The sequence below is a fragment of the Camelus dromedarius genome, chromosome 9 (assembly GCF_036321535.1).
Source record: "Camelus dromedarius isolate mCamDro1 chromosome 9, mCamDro1.pat, whole genome shotgun sequence".
In the NCBI taxonomy this organism is placed as follows: domain Eukaryota; kingdom Metazoa; phylum Chordata; class Mammalia; order Artiodactyla; family Camelidae; genus Camelus; species Camelus dromedarius.
The window spans coordinates 13,893,204-13,914,204 of NC_087444.1; the positions used below are offsets into that span (position 1 = coordinate 13,893,204).

The following is a 21,001-nucleotide window of genomic DNA, read 5'->3' on the forward strand; positions in this document are numbered from 1 at the left end:
GTAAGCCCCCAGAGATGAGCGTACTCAAAAACCATAGACAGTGTTTAATTATGAGGAGGCTCTATTCCCTTCAAACACCTGCATTCCTGTTTTGTATGTGTTTTCGTCTAGGTATTATAGGTTAGAATTTAGCCCAAAGGAGGTAGAGAATTCTAGATTTTAAAGTTACCCTTACGCCCCGGGAAAAGGTTGGAAATGCTACTGGGTAACTCCATTTTCTTTAAAACTCTTTTATGTCACATTCAACACAAAAAACGTAACAAAGTTAAGTGAGCTTAAAATTAAGCTACCTGAATTATGGCTGCACAAAGTTTAAATTCTCAATGAGCCCAACTTACTGCTAAGAGCCTGAATTTCAGGAAGTAAGGATGGCTCAGCAGTCAGCATAGTGATCCAAGTCCACCTGCACGGCCGAGCCGCTGCAGTTCAGTTCGACGGCATCGGCGATGAGCGCTCGCAGCTCCTCCACGTTACCACATAAGTGCTTCACCTTCGGATAAGCAATGATTCTCTCCAGGGGTACGTAAAACTTATCTCCAATACAGAAAGGTTTGGGAGTCATCTCTGTGGACTTTTCAGCTTCCTTGAGTGGTTGAGGGGATGGAAGGCCTGAAGTGAATTTTCTTCTTGGGTTGTCGGGGTCTTCCGGATCAGCCTCCAACTCACACCAAGTCAGACCCATTTTATATTTCCGTCTCATTCTGTGCACTTCTCGGTACGTTTCATAAACCACTACACGTCTGCGGTACTTTATTTGCTGTAAACTCGGGTATGAGGTCGTATAAGCCTGAAAGGGGAAAAAAAAAAGAGAGACTTGGAATATAAGAAAATCTCCAGGACCACTAGTAACATTTTCCCACACTAGAATTAACTGGATGTACACATTAACCACATGTACATGTCAAACCCTACAACTGTGAATGCCACAATTATAATGGAAGTCAAACTACTGACATATAGACAGTAACTGATTTGCTTTCAAATTTCAAATGATCAAAGTCTCCCAGCAAGGCTTCCGCCAATTCATACCAACCCAGTATTCTTACTTGACAGGAGAGGGAAAAGGGTAAAAGGAAAAAAATGTTGTTAGTTAAAAGGGAAAAACTGCATTTATTCTTCACCATACCTCCTTAAACCAAAAGGGTCTGACAAGCTTGGAGGCTCAGCTTCAAATCATTTCCTGAACCAAGCTATGGAGAAACTGCTGCTGACTTTCCTCTTTCCTAACAGATCACGAAAAGGGAGGTTGCTGGCACAAACAGCCTGCAAGTAAGACACCAGCAGATCATTCTCTGTAACATACTTTGAGACACTGTGGGGCAACCTCAAAATAAGGTCATTTACACTTCTCTACAGTGGGGGCTCCAACACTTCACCATCCCAGTAAGCGAACTTGCTCTGAGAGCTACCTCACACTTGATACTCACAACTTGATAAACATGTTGGCCCTGCTGCTCCGAAATATCAGGTTCAGTTGCCTGTGCTTTTCTGTGGAAGATCCCTATCTGGGTACAATATCCAACATCCTCAGCTCCTGATGGGGGTTCCCCCACACCAGTAAACTCCACAGAGTAATTGTAGCGATTTGCCACATCTAAAGCCCTAAAGTCAAAACAAAGAGAAAAGTCATTTTTCTAAACTTAGAGCTTAGTGTTAAACAGCCATTTCCAGTAGACCAGAACATGAAAAATACAAACCAAAATAAGCTGCAATTCCTGTAACACCACATAATGCCGTATCACGGGGTTTGCTCTGCTTGCTTCTGTCTGAAGCATTAAGGCAATGACAGTGTCAGTTTCCAAGTAACCACAAGAATATGGCGCAGAGTGCAGGGATGGACAAGGAGACCACAATGGCTATAATCATCCCAGCTCCTATTTGGGTTCACACTTATGCCAGAAACACGACCCTCCATCAAGCCCCTGAGAAATAACCCTGGGCCAGGGCATCTTCACAGCCCCACCTTCCTCCTCTGTTTCCTGATCTCCCCACCAACACTCCTGATACCTGTTCTTGAAAGGTACCAGGTGCCCACACACCCTTTCCCGACTGACCTGCCTGAGGGACCTGACAGAGAAAACACACAGCGCTCAAATGTGGTGGTTCCTTAATGATTTCTTTATATGCTAAGTTGCACTTTGAGAGTCAGTTTTATTGGAATAAAATAAAGAATCACTGCAGTAATTAGTATTATGCGTGGTAACTGTAGATAGGAAGATTTACTTCAAAGGGTTGAAAACTCCAGTGCAGCCCCCAAAATCAAACAAACAAAAAGCCTTAAGAACTCACCAGGTCTGAAACTCCATTCTGCTCCACTCAAATTTGTGATCTAAATCCCTAAAGTCTGAGTATGGAAACAGGGAGTTGAAATCGGAGTTCGGTGTGCTGATGACGATCATGGCTGGGGACATGTACCCAAATACGACTTCAGGAAACTTGGCCAGATCTTCTGAATCAAAATGTTCTATTCTAAAGTGGTAAGTGAGAAAAAATACAACCAAACCTAGCTTTGTTTGCAAGTAGTTTCCTAACTGATTTAGCAAAACAATGTCTAACCATGGACCTCTCAGACCAGGTAAGAGAAAATGGTCCTCCTCCACTATTTTGGAGCCTCTGTTCTACTAGAATTACAGTATGATCCACCACTTCCACTTCTGGGGAGAGATCCAAAATAACTGAAAGTCCATGTTCACAGCAGCATTATTCGCAATAGCCAAAAGGTGGCTATAAACAGGAATGGATAAGCAAACTGTGACATATACAATGGAGGAGTAATTTCAAGCATTAGGTGCCTGCTATGTGCCAGGCAACAGGAAATACAAAAGAAATAAAAGGTAAACACTCTGCTCTAGAAAACACATTACTAAAAATTAGAAATCAGAACACAATACTGGGCAAACTGACCCCAGAGTTCAGACCCTTAACTATAATTAAAAGATCATTAAGGGAGGAGGGTGGCAGAGCACAAGCTCAGTATGCATGAGGTCCTGGGTTCAATCCCCCGTACCTCCATTAAAGGAAAAAAGGAAATTAAATAAATAAACCTAATTACCTCTCCCCCCACCAAAAAAAAAAAAAAAAAGATCATTAAGAGATACATCTTGGTTTCTGAAAATCATTTCCCACTAAAAGGAACCAGAACTCCTTTAAAAAATGGCAGACTGGGGAGGAAAAGTAGACAGCCAGCATGGTACATCTTACTGTGCCAGAAATTAAGTGCTCGAAAAAGGACAGATCACAAGAAAACGCGTCAGCTTGAAGGGACCCCCACTGACCAACCTGGGGACAATATGAGCAAGAAAATACAGTAATATGTTACAAATCATTAAAAAACAGGAGTTACTGACATCACACTGATGATAACTGACATGGCAAAGTCCTGAGTTCAATCCCCAGTACCTCCATTAAAAAAAAAATTTAATAAAATAAAAATAAATAAACCTAATTACCTCCCCCCTGCAAAAAAAAAAAAAGTTAAAAAAAAATACGTTACTGAGATGGTGAGGTGGAAGGGCTCTTGGCAAGTAAATAGAAGTGCTGAAATTGCAAAGAGCATTTGCCACCATTGTGATACAGACAGAAAATATTAGGGGGACACATGGCTGAGTGGATGAGTAACAAGATATGTGCGTGGTTTTAAAGTGTCTCTCTGCAGACTGCTTATCAGCTGCAGGGGAAGCAACCACACCTTGACCGGGGAGATCAAAATTAACATCCCCAGGAGGGACAAAGGGACAGTGGTGCCTCCAGCTGGGATGATCTGAGAAGGACCCAGATAACGTCCTCAGTTCTCTACTGTATTCCAGGACTGCGCTGCCTGCACCTAATCACTAAGAGCCAAAAATGAAAAACAGACTTATTAAAAATAAAGGGGACTGGCTATTTAATATAGAATTTATTAGGAACAAAGGGTAAAACCTACCCTTAAATGGTTCAGAAAAAGATATATGGAAGGAGAGATGGAAACTGAAGGAGACAGCAGGAGGGCACGTACACCAAAGGTGAAGAAAATGAGGGAAATCCTTGACTCAGGATAAAGGATATAGGTGTTCCTGGTACTACTGACTTTTTGCATCTTACCTATAAACTTGAAATCATTTCCAAATAAAAAGTCAGTCCCAAGTGACAAGCAATTTTTTTTTTTTACAAATACTTCAGATTATTTTTTTTTCTTGAGGTACAGTCAGTTTACAATGTATCAATTCCTGGTGTACAGCACAATACTTCAGTCACATAGGAACATATATACATTCGTTCTCATATTCTTCAGCACAGGTTACCACAAGATATTGAATACAGTTCCCTGTGCTATCCAGTATAAACTTGTTGTTTCTCTATTTTATATATAGTAGTTATCTACAAATTTTAACCTCCCAATTTATACCTTCCTACTCTCACAAATAATACAGATTATGACAAATATTTAGGATGCTAAATTTACTGGGACTAATTCATTCAGATTTTTCAAATGAATGTATACAGTAAGCAGTAGTTTAATACTTACAATTCAATACACGTAACCATGTCAAATCCAACCAAGCGACAGTCTTTCTCCAAAACAGAGCCCTGATACAAGGTAATAATTAAATCCAGCTCCCTGGGGTCCAGATGATCCCCCACGCAGGCAGACAGCTTACACCTGCAGAGGCATTATTGTAGAAGGAACATTTGAACACAGACTATTCAGAATATCTTACCAGCAACAGAACTCTGATCCTGACAATTATCTCCTGCCTACATTGGTAAGTCTGACATGGTCTGTTTTCCATGACGATGTATTAAGCACACAGTCATAGGGTAACTTCCTCTCCCAAGGGGCATTATATTATGGCCAAGAAGAACAAGATTTCTGAGTATTTGATACTCTTCTAATTATTAATACTTTTGGCTCTCTCAGCTCACTTTGGATCAGTGATTTTCAATTTTTTGTTCTTTAGAAGAAAGACATTCTTAAAACAATCACATATATATATAAGAGCTACTCTGGTTCAAATTAAAGGGGACCCGGGGCCTCTGCCCCAGTGCTGTGGCAATTTAAATCCTCTGCTGTAAGTTACCGTGGTGCCCAGCATTAGACTTTGCCATTTGAATTTGAATTTGCAATGCTTTGATTGCTATAATTACTTAATTGAGGCTATAGTTTCTACATAGGTAGAAGCAAAACATAGATAGTATTCACAACATACAGCCAATTAGTGTTATGGTAAATGCATTATTCCGTGAGCCTGAAGCTCTCACAGTGCCTCCTTTTAAACAAGTTGTATAAAACATTTAAAAAACAGTTCCTCTAGGTATAATTAATAGTGCCACTAGTTTTAGATTAATGCATAGTTCTTTCAGAAATTCAGTATTACCCATGCCATTTAAATTTCTCTTCATTGATATCTACTCCAACAAGCTCTTCAAGGCACTTTTGGTATTTTAACATCCTCAGTAGGAAAACATCACCGCACCCCAAGTCTGCAACCTGTAGACGGAATAGAATGTTATTTCAAAGACATGATAGCCAGAGAAGTCAAATACGATCAAGAGTTTTTTTTTTGTTTTGTTTTTCAGAAAGAGTGAGTATCAAAAAAATTATATAGTATCTTTTTGGTAGAAAAAATACATAAAAAGGAAATTAACCTGATACATTATAAACCTGGGGGCAAAAATAAATCCTGTTAACTTCCCATGACCTACAAGAGTGTTTGGACAATAAACTCCTCTAATTCAGATGAGTATCAGATATATCCCAAAGGCCTGGCCCAGGAGCAGCACACAGGACAGGCAAGTGCTCTAAGATGAATCTGTGCCTCTAAAAAGCTTCCAGATTTGGAGTGCTTACCAAACATACCAGGCCAGAGCCTGATCTCATTCCTCTAATCCCCTTCAGATTTATTCACATGCATTCTTACAGGTTTTTTTTTTTTTGGTTAGATCTGATTTTCTTAATCACACAATAGTCTTCATTAACCATAGCTGAGCTATCTATGTTTCTGAACCCCACTTTAGGTAAAGAGGGCAAATGAAGATAACACATGACAAACACTGAAAAGGACCCACACCCCAAAAAGTATGCAATCCACCTCAAAGCTGCACCCTTGGTTATTCAGTAATTTTCCTCTCTGAGGCAGGCACATTTATGGGATAGTGGGAGAAGGGAAACGCAGAACTGAAAAATGAAAATCTAGTTCCAGAAAGCAAATCACAGAAAGCATTGAACTGCACTAATTTTTAAGTAGTATATCCAAATTTCTTCCAAATAGGAATTGCACTGAAACTATACTATGAAGGATATGTGAGCTTCACCAATACCTGCAATCCACCTGGCAAAAAGACAAGTCTGTGAAGTCTAACAGCACAAAACTCATGAGAATTAAACCACCACTTTCCTTAAGACGTCTGTCATCCTTTAGCCTATAACGGACCCTACAGAATTCAGATGCTCACTGGACTAGCCTTGTTCACTGAGCTACACTCCTTTGGTCCTATGAAATCCAGACACTGACACTGCAGGGAGGTGTTACCCAGACAGAATCCAGGGCCAGCACTGATCATGAACCTTTGCTACAAAGGGAAAGTGGATGGAGGCCAAGGGCTTCTTGCCTTTCCCCTACCATTATTATCTAATTAAAAAGGACCACAGTATCTATGTCCACAGGACTGGTCTGCTTGATGTTCGGACTACATGCTCGATAAATGTGGAACACAAAAAGACCACATCCAATGGTAAAAATGTCAAGATTTTCTTCATATTTGAAACTGGCAATGGTGAATTTTATCTGAGCCCCGCGTTCCTGGTAAACAGGTTAAAGGTATCCACCTACGCTTTCTATCTCCAGAAAGGGCTTTCAGAAGGTACCATCTTCCCCAATACTCCCAGATGCTGCCTAGTGTTCCCACACTCTGCCTTGAATGATTACCTTGACTACTTGTCCCACTGATCAAAACAAAATTCTCCCCTTCCCCTGGGCCCCTGAACATTGGACTGCTAATGTCATTCAGCTAAGGATCCCTCCCAGAAAATAGGCTGGTTTCAGGTCTCACACATTCTACTATCCAGTCACACCCCCCTTTTATCCCGCTCAGACTCCTCTCTGTAAAAGAAAAATCTCTTTTTACCCATTAAGACAAGTGCTCTCCCTATTGCAAACTCTTTCCCTCCTCGCAAAAGTCTTTTTGTATAGTCTTTGCTTGCTAAATCCTTACTAAGATTTTTTTAATTTGACAAAGCACTACATAAGGCATTCTTAACAATTAAACGTTTGGAAAGAGAAATACCTACCTTCTTGGGTTCGTGTTGTGCCACTAACTTTTTAACGAATTCATAACGTTGTCTGTATAACGGAGGATTAAACTTAATTACCTTCTTGTCGGGAACTTCTTCAACGTTACCATCAACCACACTATTGCACTGAAAGTTTACAAACAAAAAAAAGGGAGGTGTTCTAATCATGCATGACTTCAGGAGTTAAAGAAGAAAAAAGTTTTTACTTCCCCCAATCACTTTGCAGAACACACAGGCCCTGGAACCACCTCCGTCCTAAGCTCATGAGGTTGCACTGTACTTTCTCCACACTTCATTTCATCTAAGCCTCCTCTCATGTCTTTTAAGTGATTGTCTGGCTTTATGCTCCCTATAGCTTAGAGTCTGCTGAAGGGAAAATTACTAATGAATGCATTTAATAAAACAAGGGACCCAGGGGCGGGTATAGCTCAGTGGTAGAGCACATGCTCAGCATGCATGAGGTCCTGGGTTCAATCCCCAGTACCTCCTCTAAAAAAAATAAGCAAAACCCAATTACCTAACTAACTAACTAATTAATTAATTAATTAATTAAAAAACAAGGGACCTTTAGTGAAGTGAATTGCCAAAGCCTACAAACTGACAAAAGACTCTTCTTAACCAAACTGAAGTCATGCTGAGCCCTCTTCTGACTATACTTGCCTAGACCCTGCCCTGTCTTTGGCCTGCCTTCAGAACCCTACCAAGTGGGTTTAGCAGGAACTCCATACCTTGATGTCTCCTCTCTCTTCCATCCACTCATCCCCTCATTCTGCTCATAGGCTACAAATCCCCAGCTGTCCACTGCATGTGGAGTTGGGCCCCACCTCTCTCCCCTACCGCAATGCTCTTACTGCAATAGTCCTAAATAATTTTCCTTTTTAATAGCCCTATTAAAAGCCTTTTACGTATGTCAGAATTAATTTAACATGATCCCATTCAAAAATAATGTCATGATTAATCCAGAGCTGCTGTCACTGCTGTTCCTAAATACCAGTATTACAAAGGAGTACAGTCCAAAAGGCACCTAATGTCCACAGTAGTGCTGTCCAATAGAAGTAAAATACAAGCCAAATGTGCAACTTCCTTATAGCCTATCTGTAATATTTTAAGGGGTAATTAACCAGTATATCTGAAGTATTTCAAGATGAAATCAGACATGCTTGATCTGTATTTGAGTTTCAAAAAAAAGTACATTTAAAAAGTAGATTCACACAACCAAGTTATCCCAAACATACTCAAAACTTTCCCAATAATGAAACCTGTTATAAACTAATTTTCAAGTCAAATGAAGTTCTGTTTGTCAGTTGCTCAAGCCACATCTCAAGTACTCCATAACCACGTGTAATGTGTACTCCAAATGTGGTTCCCGAACCACTGTCCTCTTTATCTGGAAACGTCTTAGAAATGCAGGCGTCACCTCTACAGCGCCTCAATCCGAACCTGCAGTTAACAAAATCCCCTGGTGACCCAAAAGCACGTTAACATTAGAAAAACACTATAAACACCAAATGTGGAATTTAATCTATGTATATCTTTATTTAGCTCAACCAACACCCCAAGAAATGTTAGGCGCTAAATGTGGATTTTCCTTGTAATCACAGCCAGCCATCAGCACTGGAAGGGCCATTTTATACAAAGGACTTGAGCATCGTCGAATTTTGGTGTCCGCGGGGCGCCCTAGAACCAAAACCCCGCGGATACCAAGGGAGGGCTGTACCTCACAGCCTCACACTCTCGCGATGACTCCTCAGAGTCATAGGGCAGGTCAAGAAGAGGGCAGCCTTACCTCTAGGTTGTTTTCTTCCATTTTGTTGAAACAAAGACGCAAATGTATCCTTCAAGCTCTAGGAATCAGCAACAACTAGGCTGTAAACACAATAGGAAGAGAGTGAGCCTGCCCGCTTCTCTTTACATTTAATCCACATTAAATTGCCAGTTAATCCACAGAATTTATTGTTTCAGACAATAGCAAACAGGCTCAAAAGGCCTAAGTAACTTTCCGCTACGCCAAACACATGTAATAACACCCATTCTTTATTAGTTTGATACCAACTGAACAATTCTATCAGTTGTGACTATTTCATTAAAACCCTCCACCTCACTCAAATTGCTTCCAACTACTCTTTCACACACGGTCAAAATGTAATTTAAAGGGGAAAGTGTCCTAAACAAGTGACAAAGATGCTCCAACACATACCCAATTCACTGATGGCCTTGAATTTAAATTTTAGTTCTCTACTGCACACTCGCCTCTATCAACTAGAACTCAGTCTAAAACGTAGCCATGTCCATCTCCTAACTTTTAAGTTTATTCTCTAACTCGTACTCCGAAACCCTCCTCAGGCGAGACAACGTTACGGCGTTATCATAGAGCATGAGTCGACGCAACTATTACCTTTGGTAAGAAGCACCTCCAAAGGACAGGCAAAGCGCGTCAGCGACCAGCGGATAAAGCGCAGACGAGCGGACCCCGCCGCGCAGCAGCCGCATTTAACCCCGGGCCCCGCCCCTGGCACCGCGCACGCCCGCCTCGCCACGTGACGTTCCCCGCCGCGGCCACACCTGCACCGCCCACATCTGCGCCGCCGGCGCCGGGCCGCGCGTCCTGCTCCTCCGCCGCGGCCGGCCGGGGCCCAGCCCGGAGTCCAGCCCCATCCTTCTAGGCTCCCAGCACCCAGACGTCGGTTTAGTGTCTCTTAACGGCCGCGGTGACGCAAGCCCCGAAGCCTTTTCTAAGTCTTCACCCGAACCTTGGGGGACGGGGGACGGGGGGCGGGGGGAACCACGGTCCCGGCCACATTCCCGCCTCGCGCGCGGCTGCCACCCACCGCAGCCGGCCCGGGGGGCCGCGACTGTTGGACCGAGGCGGCGCGTCGCTCAGCGTGTCCGTGGGCTGCGAGCAGGGCGGCCGGCTCTGGCTCCCCCTGTGCGCAGCGGAGCTGAAAACGGCCCCGGCCAATGGAAGGTGGCGAGAGGAGCGAGCGGGCTGCGCGCGAGCGGGCGGCGGCTCGGGTCCGAATCAGCCAATAGTCCCGTCGCCTGACCAATCCACGGGCCTTAAAGGGGACCTTGGTCTGGCTGAAGTTGGTCCAGTAACAGATGAGCTCTGAGGAAAACCTTCAAATCTTTCAGGCCGCAAACCTCCAACTGGTAACTACCGCATGCTAGGGACGCAGCTGTCTGATCTCTAAGAAAAGTTACTGTATCATGCTCCCTTCCCCTGCAGAGACTGAATTTAATGTTTCACAAATAAGTTCTTTCTTCTATGCAATTTTTTAAGAGTTTAAGGAGGGAGGAGAAGCGAAGCTGCCATTCTGAGGGGGAAAACTTTTTTGGTCCTATTTTAAAAGACTCAATCTGGTTTTAATAATGAATTAATAACCTGTTAATATACCATAAATAATATTTTGGGAAATAATAAATTTTCGAACACTTAATACCTACTCTGTGCAAAGCACAATGCTGACGCCTTAGGGTTATTGCAAAGATAATACTGTGCAGTTTTTGTTTTTGATATTTTGAGGAATCTAGTCTCCGAAAAAAGTATGTAACTTAAGGTAAGCTTCACTGTTTGAGAGGCTCCTGATGGCCGTAGGAAACAAAAGTTTTACCCAACAGTCTTTCTTGAAAGAGCATATTTCTTATTATAGGATATATAATTTAAACAGAACGTTTAAACTTTAGTAAATTAGTTCCACTTCTTCGTGTTTTTGAATTATTTACTTAAATAAGGAGGCCTCTAGACGGAGGTGGCGCTCATGCCCTGACAGCCTATATGAGCAAACCAAAACCTAAGCCTGCAAATGCATCAAGGTTAAGAAATGGAAACCTAAGGACAACCAATCATAACCAAGTAGACTTACCCAAGTAAGGCACCAGCGTATGCTTGTGAAAGGAAAAACAAGAGTTGGTATTGCTAAGGGAGCTCTCTAAAAATGGAGCCTGGAGTCCAATGAAGAAGTGTAACTTACACACATCTCAGCCTGGGTGGAATCTGAACTTTGACCAATTTCTGTGTTAACACAGTCATCCAGAACCTCTGCCCAATATTTCACAAACCCAAGATACTTACTGGCCCCTTACCCTAAAATAACTCCTGATAGGCTGTCCCTTAAGGACAAATATTTCCTTGATTGTGTCCAATTATAATTCTTGCCAGACAACTTTTAACAACCTTGAAGCTTTTTCCTTTATAAGCCCCTGATTTTCTCTTCCCCAAAACACTGGCTTTTACCCAAATTTGTGTCTCCTAAGTTGCAATTCCTAAGACCCCAAATAAACTATTTTATTTTATTTTATTTTATTGTGTTATAGTCAGTTTATAATGTGTCAATTCCCAGTGTAGAGTACAATTTTTCAGTTATACATGAACATACATATATTCATTGTTGCGTTCTTTTTCACTGTGAGCTACCACAAGATCTTGTATATATTTCCCTGTGCTATACAGTATAATCTTGTTTATCTATTTTATATATACCTGTCAGTATCTACAAATTTCAAACTCCCAGTCTGTCCCTTCCCACCCACCTCCCCCCTGGCAGCCACGAGTTTGTATTCTATGTCTATGAGTCTCCGAATAAACTCTTCTTATTTGCAGCCTTCTGCATTTCTTTGTCAACAAGCTAGAGCCAGTCTAGTAATTTCCCTGCTTTGCTTTGGCATCTTCCCTATAAAAATCTTTCCTCTTGTTCTTGACAGTAATTAGGAGCTAACAGATTCAAATTGATGAGTGCTCAACTCCTTTTTTTTTTTTAGGCAAATTCTTAAAAATTCCAGTATGCCTCAGTTTATCTATTAACTGTATATACCCAAAAGAATTGAAAACAGAGACTGGAACAGATATTTGTACACCAATGTTCACAATAGCATTTTTCAGAATAGCAAAAGGTAGAAACAGCCCAAATGTCCATCAATGGATAAATGAGTAAATAAAAGTGTCATATACATGCGATGAAATATTATTCAGTCTTTAAAAGGAATGACTCTGTCATGCTACAACATGGATGAATCTTGAAGATACTATGCTAAGTGAAATAAGCTGGTCACAGAAGGACAAATACTGTATTGTGGGTAGGGAAGGAAAAATAACTTTCAGTAGAGCACTTTCGTGGATGCTGGATTCTAGTCCTGTTCATTGCCTTTGAGGTTTTGTTATGTACCTGCAAACTGACTGCATCCTGAATTCTTCTAGTTTTCACCAATATCTGAGTCATTAAACTAACATTTCCACATTTCTCCCACCCTTCTGATCTGGAATCACTAAGAACAAAAACTGCCCTCTTCTCAAAGCCCTGAAAGCTGAAGCTGGATGACTTGATACAAACTTTAGAGAAGTTGCCACAGCAGCTCATGTTGGACAAACTTTGTGCTTACTGGCTGTGTGGGCCACTCAGAAATTTCACTGGAACACCAGATGGCATCACTAGAGATACTAAAACTGCAAAACAGTAAAATCCATCAGATTGCCACTGCCCCTCCTCACTCTGACTGAAGGTGCTTCAAGTCCAATGTCTAGACATCATCTCAAGTAACTGCCCTCTGGACTCAAAAACTGAGTTTATAGTCTGTTCTAATCATTAACACTGTTTTTCTTTTTTTGTTTCCATAGAAATGCCTTTTATTAAATACCTGATAGCCTGAACCATATAGGCCTGACTTTGGGAGCCACCTGCACCACTACCTCCTGAAATGAGAAACAACTCTTTAATGTAAGTGACATATTCTCAGGATTGAGACTAGCTCAGTGAGATATGGGTCCATCTACCAACTCAGCTTCTGGGGAAGTTTCAAAGGCGGGAATGAAGGGTAACAGAATATGCACCCCAAAATACGCCTCTTTGGCATAAGGACTGTTTTGAGCTGATTGTTTAAACAAACAGCAGACACAAGAGAAGCTCTGAAAATGTAGAAATTACCCTTGTGAAAGGGAAATTTAGATTTATAAAGGAAATCTCCATCCGTTAGGGTGTCTCCCTCTCTGCACCAGGCATAGAAAGATGAGTGAACCACATGAAATCTTATCACTGAGAAGACACTGATTTAAATCTGCAAAACAAACATTACCCTTTTTACCACGAGTTTCCTGGTAACCTCCTATAACTGGCCTCTCCCCACCCCCAACTCAACATTTTTCTTTTGTCTTTACTGAAGACTGTGTAAGATAGTAGCTTGGGCCTTCCCAGGGAATAAATCATTCTTCCTGGGTATCGCCCATATATACATGTTAATAAATTTCTGTTTTTCTCTTGTTAATGTATCTTTTACTACAGGGTGTCTCAGCGAAGAACTCAGAAGGGTAGAAGAAAAAATTTTTTGCCCCTTTGGTATGATTCCACTTATACAAGATACCTAGAATAGTCAAATTCATAGAGACAGAAAGTAGTAAAATAGTAGGGAATTGGAAGTTACTGTTTAATGGGTACAGAGTTTCACTTTGGGATAATGGAAAAGTTCGATAGATGGATGATGGGGCTGGTTGCACAACAATATGAGTGTACATAATGCCACTGAACTATACACTTAAAAATGCTAAGTTTTATGTGTATTTTACCACAACTTTTAAATATTTAAAGGCTTGTTTTAGAAGTTAGTAAATGACCTCAATAGGATTCCTGGATCTGGAGTTTTTGCCTGGCCTGCTGGTTGGCTCATTTGTGAAATCGAATTCTCATGTCCAGCTCCCTCTCCAGATTGGTCTGTTTCATCATTCTCCTGGTCTCCTACTCCCTCAGAGTCTGGACATCATCCTTGGCTCTGTCTGTTCCCACCTTTCCCAAATTTGGACAATCACCAAATCTTGGCCTCTTCAATCTGTTAGTTGCATCTGTTCCTTCCCACAGCCAATACTGTAGCTTAGCCTTTGTCACCTCATTTTCTTTTTTTTTAAATTTTACTTATTTTATTTTTTTTTTAATTGAAGTATAGTCGATTACAATGTGTCAATTTCTGGTGCCCAGAACAATGTCCTAGTCTTGCATATACATAGATATATTCGTTTCCATATTTTTTCCATTAAAGGTTATTATAAGATATTGAGCATAGTTCCCTGTGCTATACAGAAGAAACTTTTTTAAAATCTATTTTTATATATAGTGTCTAACATTTGTAAATATCAAACTGCCAACTTTATCCCCTCCCACCCCCTTTCCCCGCTAACCATAAGTTTACTAGGTCTGAAAGTCTGTTTCTGTTTTGTAGGTGAGTTCATAGTGTCCTTTTTGTTTGTTTGTTTTTTGTTTTGTTTTCTAATCATACCTAATCTTACCTTCCTCCACTAGATTCTAAGTCCCACTGAGATAGAGGCCATGTTACATATTTTCAGAATGAATTTTAAGTCAAATAGATCTTAACCCCTGATTTGACTATTACTCCCTAACCTTTGGAAATTTACTTACCCCCTCTGTCAATTTTTTCAGTTGAATAATGAGAAATAAATAAGATTACCTGTTCCATAATTATGTATAGTGCACTTATTATGGACCAAGAACTGATCTGAGTGAAAAAGACAGATAAAGGTCCTCTCTTATGGCTCTTCAAGTCCAGCAGGTTTATGTATCTGACATGAAATAAGTGACCTGAAGTTATCCTGGATGACAGTTTAAGCCTGATGTTCAAAATAGGATGAAATATTTGAAAAGTCTTGAAAGAAGGTGATTGTATTTTGCATGTAAAAGGAAGGTAAGCAGTTTGTGGCCAGGAGGAAGCTCATGACAGATTAAGATGCACAGATTCTTTGACACACTTATGGAGAAGTGAGGTCCGTTTCTTCTTTTTTTGAATCTGGATGGGTTTTGTGATTTCTCCAGTGAATGGAATACTGAAGTGCCAGTTTCAGGCCCAGGTGCTAAGAAACTGGCACCTTTCCCTGCCTGCCTTTGGAACACTCACTCTTGGAATCCAGCTGCCATGCTGTGAGGAAGAGCACTCCCACTCCCTTGCTTGGGGCCCTGCAATAAACTCTGTACTTTCCTTCACCACAACCCAGTGTCAGGAGATTGGCTTTACTGTGTATGGGCAAGCAAACCCAAGTTTGTTTCGGTAACAGTATTATAAGACAGGGCATATAAATCTGCCTTTCAGGTAATGTTAATTAAACATGATAAAGGAAACCAATAAGATTACCCGAGCCCCCGCAGTATCAGGTAAAAATTGGGATCTGATATTCAGGGGCTAAGAAAAGCAATAATGGAGGGTTTGTTTGTTATTGTTGTTGTTTGTTCTTGACATATTTTTATGTTCACACATCTTCTAGTGATCACATTATCCTACTTCTCTCTAAACATAACTGTATATGTTAAAGAAAAAAAATTTTAATTTCCTAAGCCTTCGAACTAAAAATTGGCCCTTGCCATCTGCCTCTATGAGGATTAAATCATGAGCCGCTGCAGTCACTGACCTTCAACACTCCCGGAAGGGGGTTCAGGGTGGAGATCAGGAATGAGGTACTCTCTGCTCTGGGAAAAGCTGGCAGAACAGGCCTTCAGATCGCTAGATATTTTTAGGAGAAGATTTTATGAGCCCATATCCTCATATCTAGACAAGCACTAAAATCATTAATGGAGCCATCTGCTCTTCCTAACCAGCAGCAACCTTCTCTAAAAGTGTGTGCTTGATTGCATGTACTCCCCTTCACCAAAATCACATATACACTGACCTTCCCCCCTGCCTCTTTGAAGCAGTTCCTCAGAGCCATCTGAAATGCTGTCTCCTGGGCTATAGTCCTCATTTTGTGCCCAAATAAAACTTAACTCGCAACTCTCACATTGTGCTTTTGTTTATTCAGTCGACATCTCTAATCAGAAGTATGTGTTAAGGAAAAATTTTTTAATTTCCTAGGATTATATGGTTATAAGTGTTAAAACTTTTTTCTTCCATAAAGACTGTTTTTAACAGTTACTGTTAACACACAACTGATCAAAATAGCATGTATTATAAATATTGTTAAATGATTATTAAACACAAAAGTAACATTTTATTGGAAATATATCTTTTAATGAGATGTATCTTTTTGTATATGTATACTTTGAGATATATCTTTTAAAATAATCAGTTCATACAGCTGGTTTTGAATATTACTGATCTGTAAGATGAGACACAGCACAGCATCAATACTCTCCCTATGTTTTCATTTTTATATACATAAGTGCTGAAAACCCTTACTCCTGTAGATGAGTGGATGGATCTGGAAGGAGTTTTGTTACAGCATTGTAACTTAATTCTTTGAACTACTTCCAAGTTATATACCAAAGTGAGTTGGTGATTTTTCATCAAAAATCATTTTTAATGATCTTTAAGTAGACAATTAGATTAGGTCCTCCTCCTACTTTGTTGAAGGCAGACATTGGAAACCACTTAACTTGCAAAAGGAATTTTTATCTAGTAATTAGAGCCATTTACTTTCTGAACACCAGTGCCAACATTATTACATAGAAGTGGCACTTTGTTAGGCAACTTGAGGTTTTTTATGCCCCAGGGCCATGCACTGTTAAAAGATTTGGATAGTGAGATATATACAGTTGGCCTTCCATGTCCAGGGGTTCTAAATCTGTGGATTCAACACCATGGAACAAAAATATTCTTTAAAAAGTTCCAGAAAGTTCCAAAAAGCAAAACAAAACTTGAATTTGCCACACCAGCAACGACTTACATAGCATTTACATTGTATTTATAACTCTTAACATGATGTTTACATTGTATTAGGTATTTTGAGTAATCTAGAAATGATTTAAAGTAGAAGGAAGATACGCGGAGGTAATATGCAAGTACTGTGACATTTTATAAAAGGGACTTGAGCATCCATGGATTTTGGTATCTCCAGAGGTTCCCGGAACCAATCCTCCATGGATATTGAGGGACCACTGTACCTTGCTTTCGAAAACTAGAAGAAGACACCTATTGTGGATGAGGAAGAGAAGGGAACATAGAACCAGTATTATACCATTGATCTCAGGTTCAGCTAACACCTAATAATTCTTAAATTTCAACTCATACCTCATTTGATTCAGTACTTTGAAGTCATAATCAAAAACAGGGTAGCTTTGCCCAACACTCTTGATTGTTTATAACAACCTACCAATTGTATCAGATTTTTAGTTCTTGGATACTTTACTCAATGGCTTCTTATGTCACCTTAGAATTGTGGGTTGTTTTGAACAATAAAATGTTCTAATTTTATTAATTAAATCTTATTTTAATTAATTTAATTAATTAATTAAATCTAATTTCTGTTATTTTAGTTACACATGGCAGTTATTTTAATTCTTTATTCATTTATTCATAAATGATACATGTTTACCAAGCACCTACTACATGCCAGGCTTTTTTTTTTTTTTTTTTTTTAAGAAATTGACAGAAACACAAGGGACCCGGAGTAATCAGAGCAAATTTTAAAGAGAAGAATGAAGTTGGAAGACCTAGCCTACTTGACTTCAAAACTTAACTATTAAGCTGCACTAATCAAGGCAGTTTGATATTGGTGAACAGATAAAGATCAATGGAACACAGTAGAGTGCAGAAATAGGTCCATTCATGGTGGGTCAACTGATTTTTGACAAAGGTGCTAAAGCAACTCAATATGGAAAGAAGTCTTTTCAACAAATGGTGCTAGATCAACTGAATATCCACGTGGGAAAAAAAAATGAAAACTCTACCTCACACTATAGGCAAAAATTAACTCAAATAGATCACAAACCTAAGTGTCAAATCCCAAATTACAAAACTTTTAGAAAACATAAAGAGAATATCATTGTGAACTTAAGGTCGGCAGTGCTTAGAACACAAAAAAGCATAAATCATAATAAGCAAAATAAAAATTTGGTAACTTAGACTTCATTAAAATAAAAAACTGCTATTTGAAAGACATCATTAATGAAATTAAACAATAAGACAAACATAAAGATGTGGGCAAAAGATTTGAAGTTACTTCACAACAGTAGATACACGAATGCCAATTAGCACCTGAAATGATGTTCAACATCATTAGTCACATGGGAAATGTAAATTAAAACCACAATACCATTGCACACCCTTTAGAATGACTAAAATTAAAAAAAAAAATCATCATACCAATTGTTGATGAGGACATGGAGCAACTGGAACTCTCATACATTGCTACTGTGAGTGGAAAATGGTACAGTTGCCTTGGAAAACAGTTCGGCTGTTTCTTAAAAAGTTAAACATATACCTATCATATGATCCAGTCACTCTATGTCTAGGTATTTAGCCAAGAGGAAAAAAACATTTGCACAAAGAGTAGTATACAAGTGTTCATAGCAGCTTTATTTGTTTTTGTTTTTGTTTTGCAGCTTTATTTGTAATAGCCCAAAATTAGAAATCCAAATGCCCACAAACAGATTGGATAAACAAATAGTGGTAATTCCACACAATGGAATATTACTCAGTTACACACACACACAAAACCTGCTGATACAAGCAACAAGGATGAATCTTAAAGTTATTGAGTCAAAGAAGCCAGGCAAAAGAACCTAGCGTATGATTGCATTAATTTAAAATTCAAGAAAATGCAAACTAATGTATATTGACAAAAAGTGGTTGCTGGGGATGGAGATGGAGGGAGAGACTGGATTACAAAAGGGCACAGGAGAACTTTTGGGGGTAATTTTGATTATCTTGATTATGGTGATAGTTAAGTGGGTGCTGAGATCTAAGAGTTCCCATCAAAATTCTAACCCCCAAAGTTAGAATTTGAAATCCTAAACCCCAAGGATGATGGTATTAGGATGTGGGGCCTTTCGGAGGCACTTAAGTCATGAGGGTGGAGCCCTCACAAACAGAATTGGTGCTCTCAGAAACAAAACCTCAAAGAGTTTCCTCATCCCTTCAACCTTCTGATGATACAGCTAGAAGGTGCCAGCTGTGAACCAGGAAGAGGGCTGTCCCTTGGTTTTGGACTCTCCAGAACTGATATCAAACTTCAACCTCTCTACTATGCTCTTCACTAAGAATCTAAGGGTAAACAAATTTTAAAAGATTTAGGCAATTAGTAGGATTTGGCAATTAGTGTCACTGGGTAAACTCAATAAACTTATTATCAAGGCAAAAAATAATGAAGAACTGGGTTCAATTTTTTTTTCATTGTATTTCTAACTTGATAACTCATTACAGGTTGGGATCATATATTTTCTTTGGGAAGTAAGTTGGTATAAACTAACGTATAGAAAAACCAGATCTACTAGGAAGTTTAAAAACCACTTGTGATAGCTTTAGTTCTCCAATGTAAAATAAAGGAACTAGACAGGATGATCACTTATGTACTGTCCAGGTCTAAATATTAGTCACTCTAATCATTCATTTATTTCTTATTTATCTTTCCTTGCATTGTCATACCACTGTCTTCTGGTTTACCTCCTACTTCTCTGCTTATCTTCTCTCTGGATCAGCTTTACCCAGGTGTAGATTTTCCCCAACGTTTGTCTTACCTTTTCCCCTCCCCTGGTATAAGCCACTGAAATTAAAATCTCCACTTTCAAACTTTCTACTTCAACAGTTTCTAAGAAAGAGTAAATGATTAAAAAAAAAAAAAAAAAAAAAAGGCCACAAGAAATCAAATAGGATGGAGAATCAACAGTGTCACTGGATTTTGGCAAGTGGGAAACCACTGAGTGAGCCACCCAAAGTTTTGAGTGGGGAGTGCTGCACTTTTATAACGATGACTCTGGCAACACTCTGTGAAGAATGGATTGGAGCCAGAGAATGTAATATTCTCTGTAATAGTAACTTTGGGGTCATAGATGTAATTATGTAACCCTTAGGTTTAAATGTCATTAAATTTCTAATGTTTCAACTCGGCATTCCAGGCACTTAGGTGGCTCAATTCCTATCTAGCCATTACTCCCCCATATGCGTATTTCCTGGGTCCTGTCAACCACACTTCACCCTCTAACAAGCTTGATCTTCCCTTCTTCTATGTATACTCAGGCTGTTCTCTGTCGATAAAACTGCAGTCCATTAACACCTGCAAAAACCTACAAGAAGACTAGAAAAGGCACTTAATTCCCAAACACCATGAACCTTCTCTAGGTTAACAGTAGCTTTTGAGAGATGAGACCTAGTATGACTGATTCTCGTACCTACCACCTTCTGCAGCCTTCTCTACCCTCATTCAGTTCCTCGCCTAAGGTTTACCGCTCAGAATGCATCAGCAGAACGGAAGAAATCGGGTAGGGAGGGAAAAAGTCATTCTGCTAGGCAATACAGGTATAGTAGCTGTTAATGCTAGATGTTTTTTTAACAGCCCAGCAAGACGTTTTCTAAATCTTACAACTGAATAAACTTAGGGTCAAACAATAAGACCTCTAGTCAGATACTACAGCCCGGCAGAAGACAGAAGAATTTTGCACTGAAAACACATGAAGGAGGGAGGTCCTATCATCCCTTCCAGAGAATCTTAAAACTGTGAACTCAGGAGACTCGGATTCCCCGCAGGAGTCAGAGTCACGAATTTGCAAGCACATAGCCATGCGAATGCCTCTCCGCTCGGCCTTCGAAAGGAGAAACCGTCGCCACAGTCCAAATAGTAAAACATACAAATTGGACCTACAACCCCCTTCCCTGGCCCCCAAATTCCCAGTGTAAATCCCCTAAAAATCAGGGAGCAGCGGCCACCGCCGCCACAGCAGCGTGCACCGAACGCGCGGAACTAGGAAGAGGAGTCTCCAGCCCACCTGGGCGTCTCTGATTGGCCGCCGGCTAAGCTTGGAATTCTGGGTC

The 21,001-nt window shown here is 40.0% G+C and overlaps 2 protein-coding genes across 2 annotated transcripts in view; one reads left to right on the forward strand and one right to left on the reverse strand.

The window, feature by feature from the left end:
- The window catches only part of EEIG2 (EEIG family member 2), a 74,734-nt gene extending 65,017 nt beyond the window's left edge, over positions 1 to 9,717 (forward strand). The window contains exon 11 of the mRNA XM_010975883.3: positions 9,614 to 9,717. Coding sequence (XP_010974185.2) covers positions 9,614 to 9,641 — 28 coding nt within the window. The 3' untranslated portion in view covers positions 9,642 to 9,717. The remainder of the gene's footprint in view (positions 1 to 9,613) is intronic.
- HENMT1 (HEN methyltransferase 1) lies at positions 30 to 10,247 on the reverse strand. Its single transcript, XM_031457717.2, has 8 exons — positions 10,099 to 10,247; positions 9,057 to 9,136; positions 7,268 to 7,396; positions 5,355 to 5,467; positions 4,505 to 4,639; positions 2,290 to 2,469; positions 1,428 to 1,602; positions 30 to 787 (listed from the first exon to the last, which is right to left on the reverse strand). The coding sequence occupies exons 2-8, from the start codon at positions 9,075 to 9,077 to the stop codon at positions 374 to 376; spliced, it is 1,167 nt and encodes a 388-aa protein (XP_031313577.1). The 5' UTR covers positions 9,078 to 9,136; positions 10,099 to 10,247; the 3' UTR covers positions 30 to 373.
- Positions 10,248 to 21,001: the final 10,754 nt, after the last annotated feature.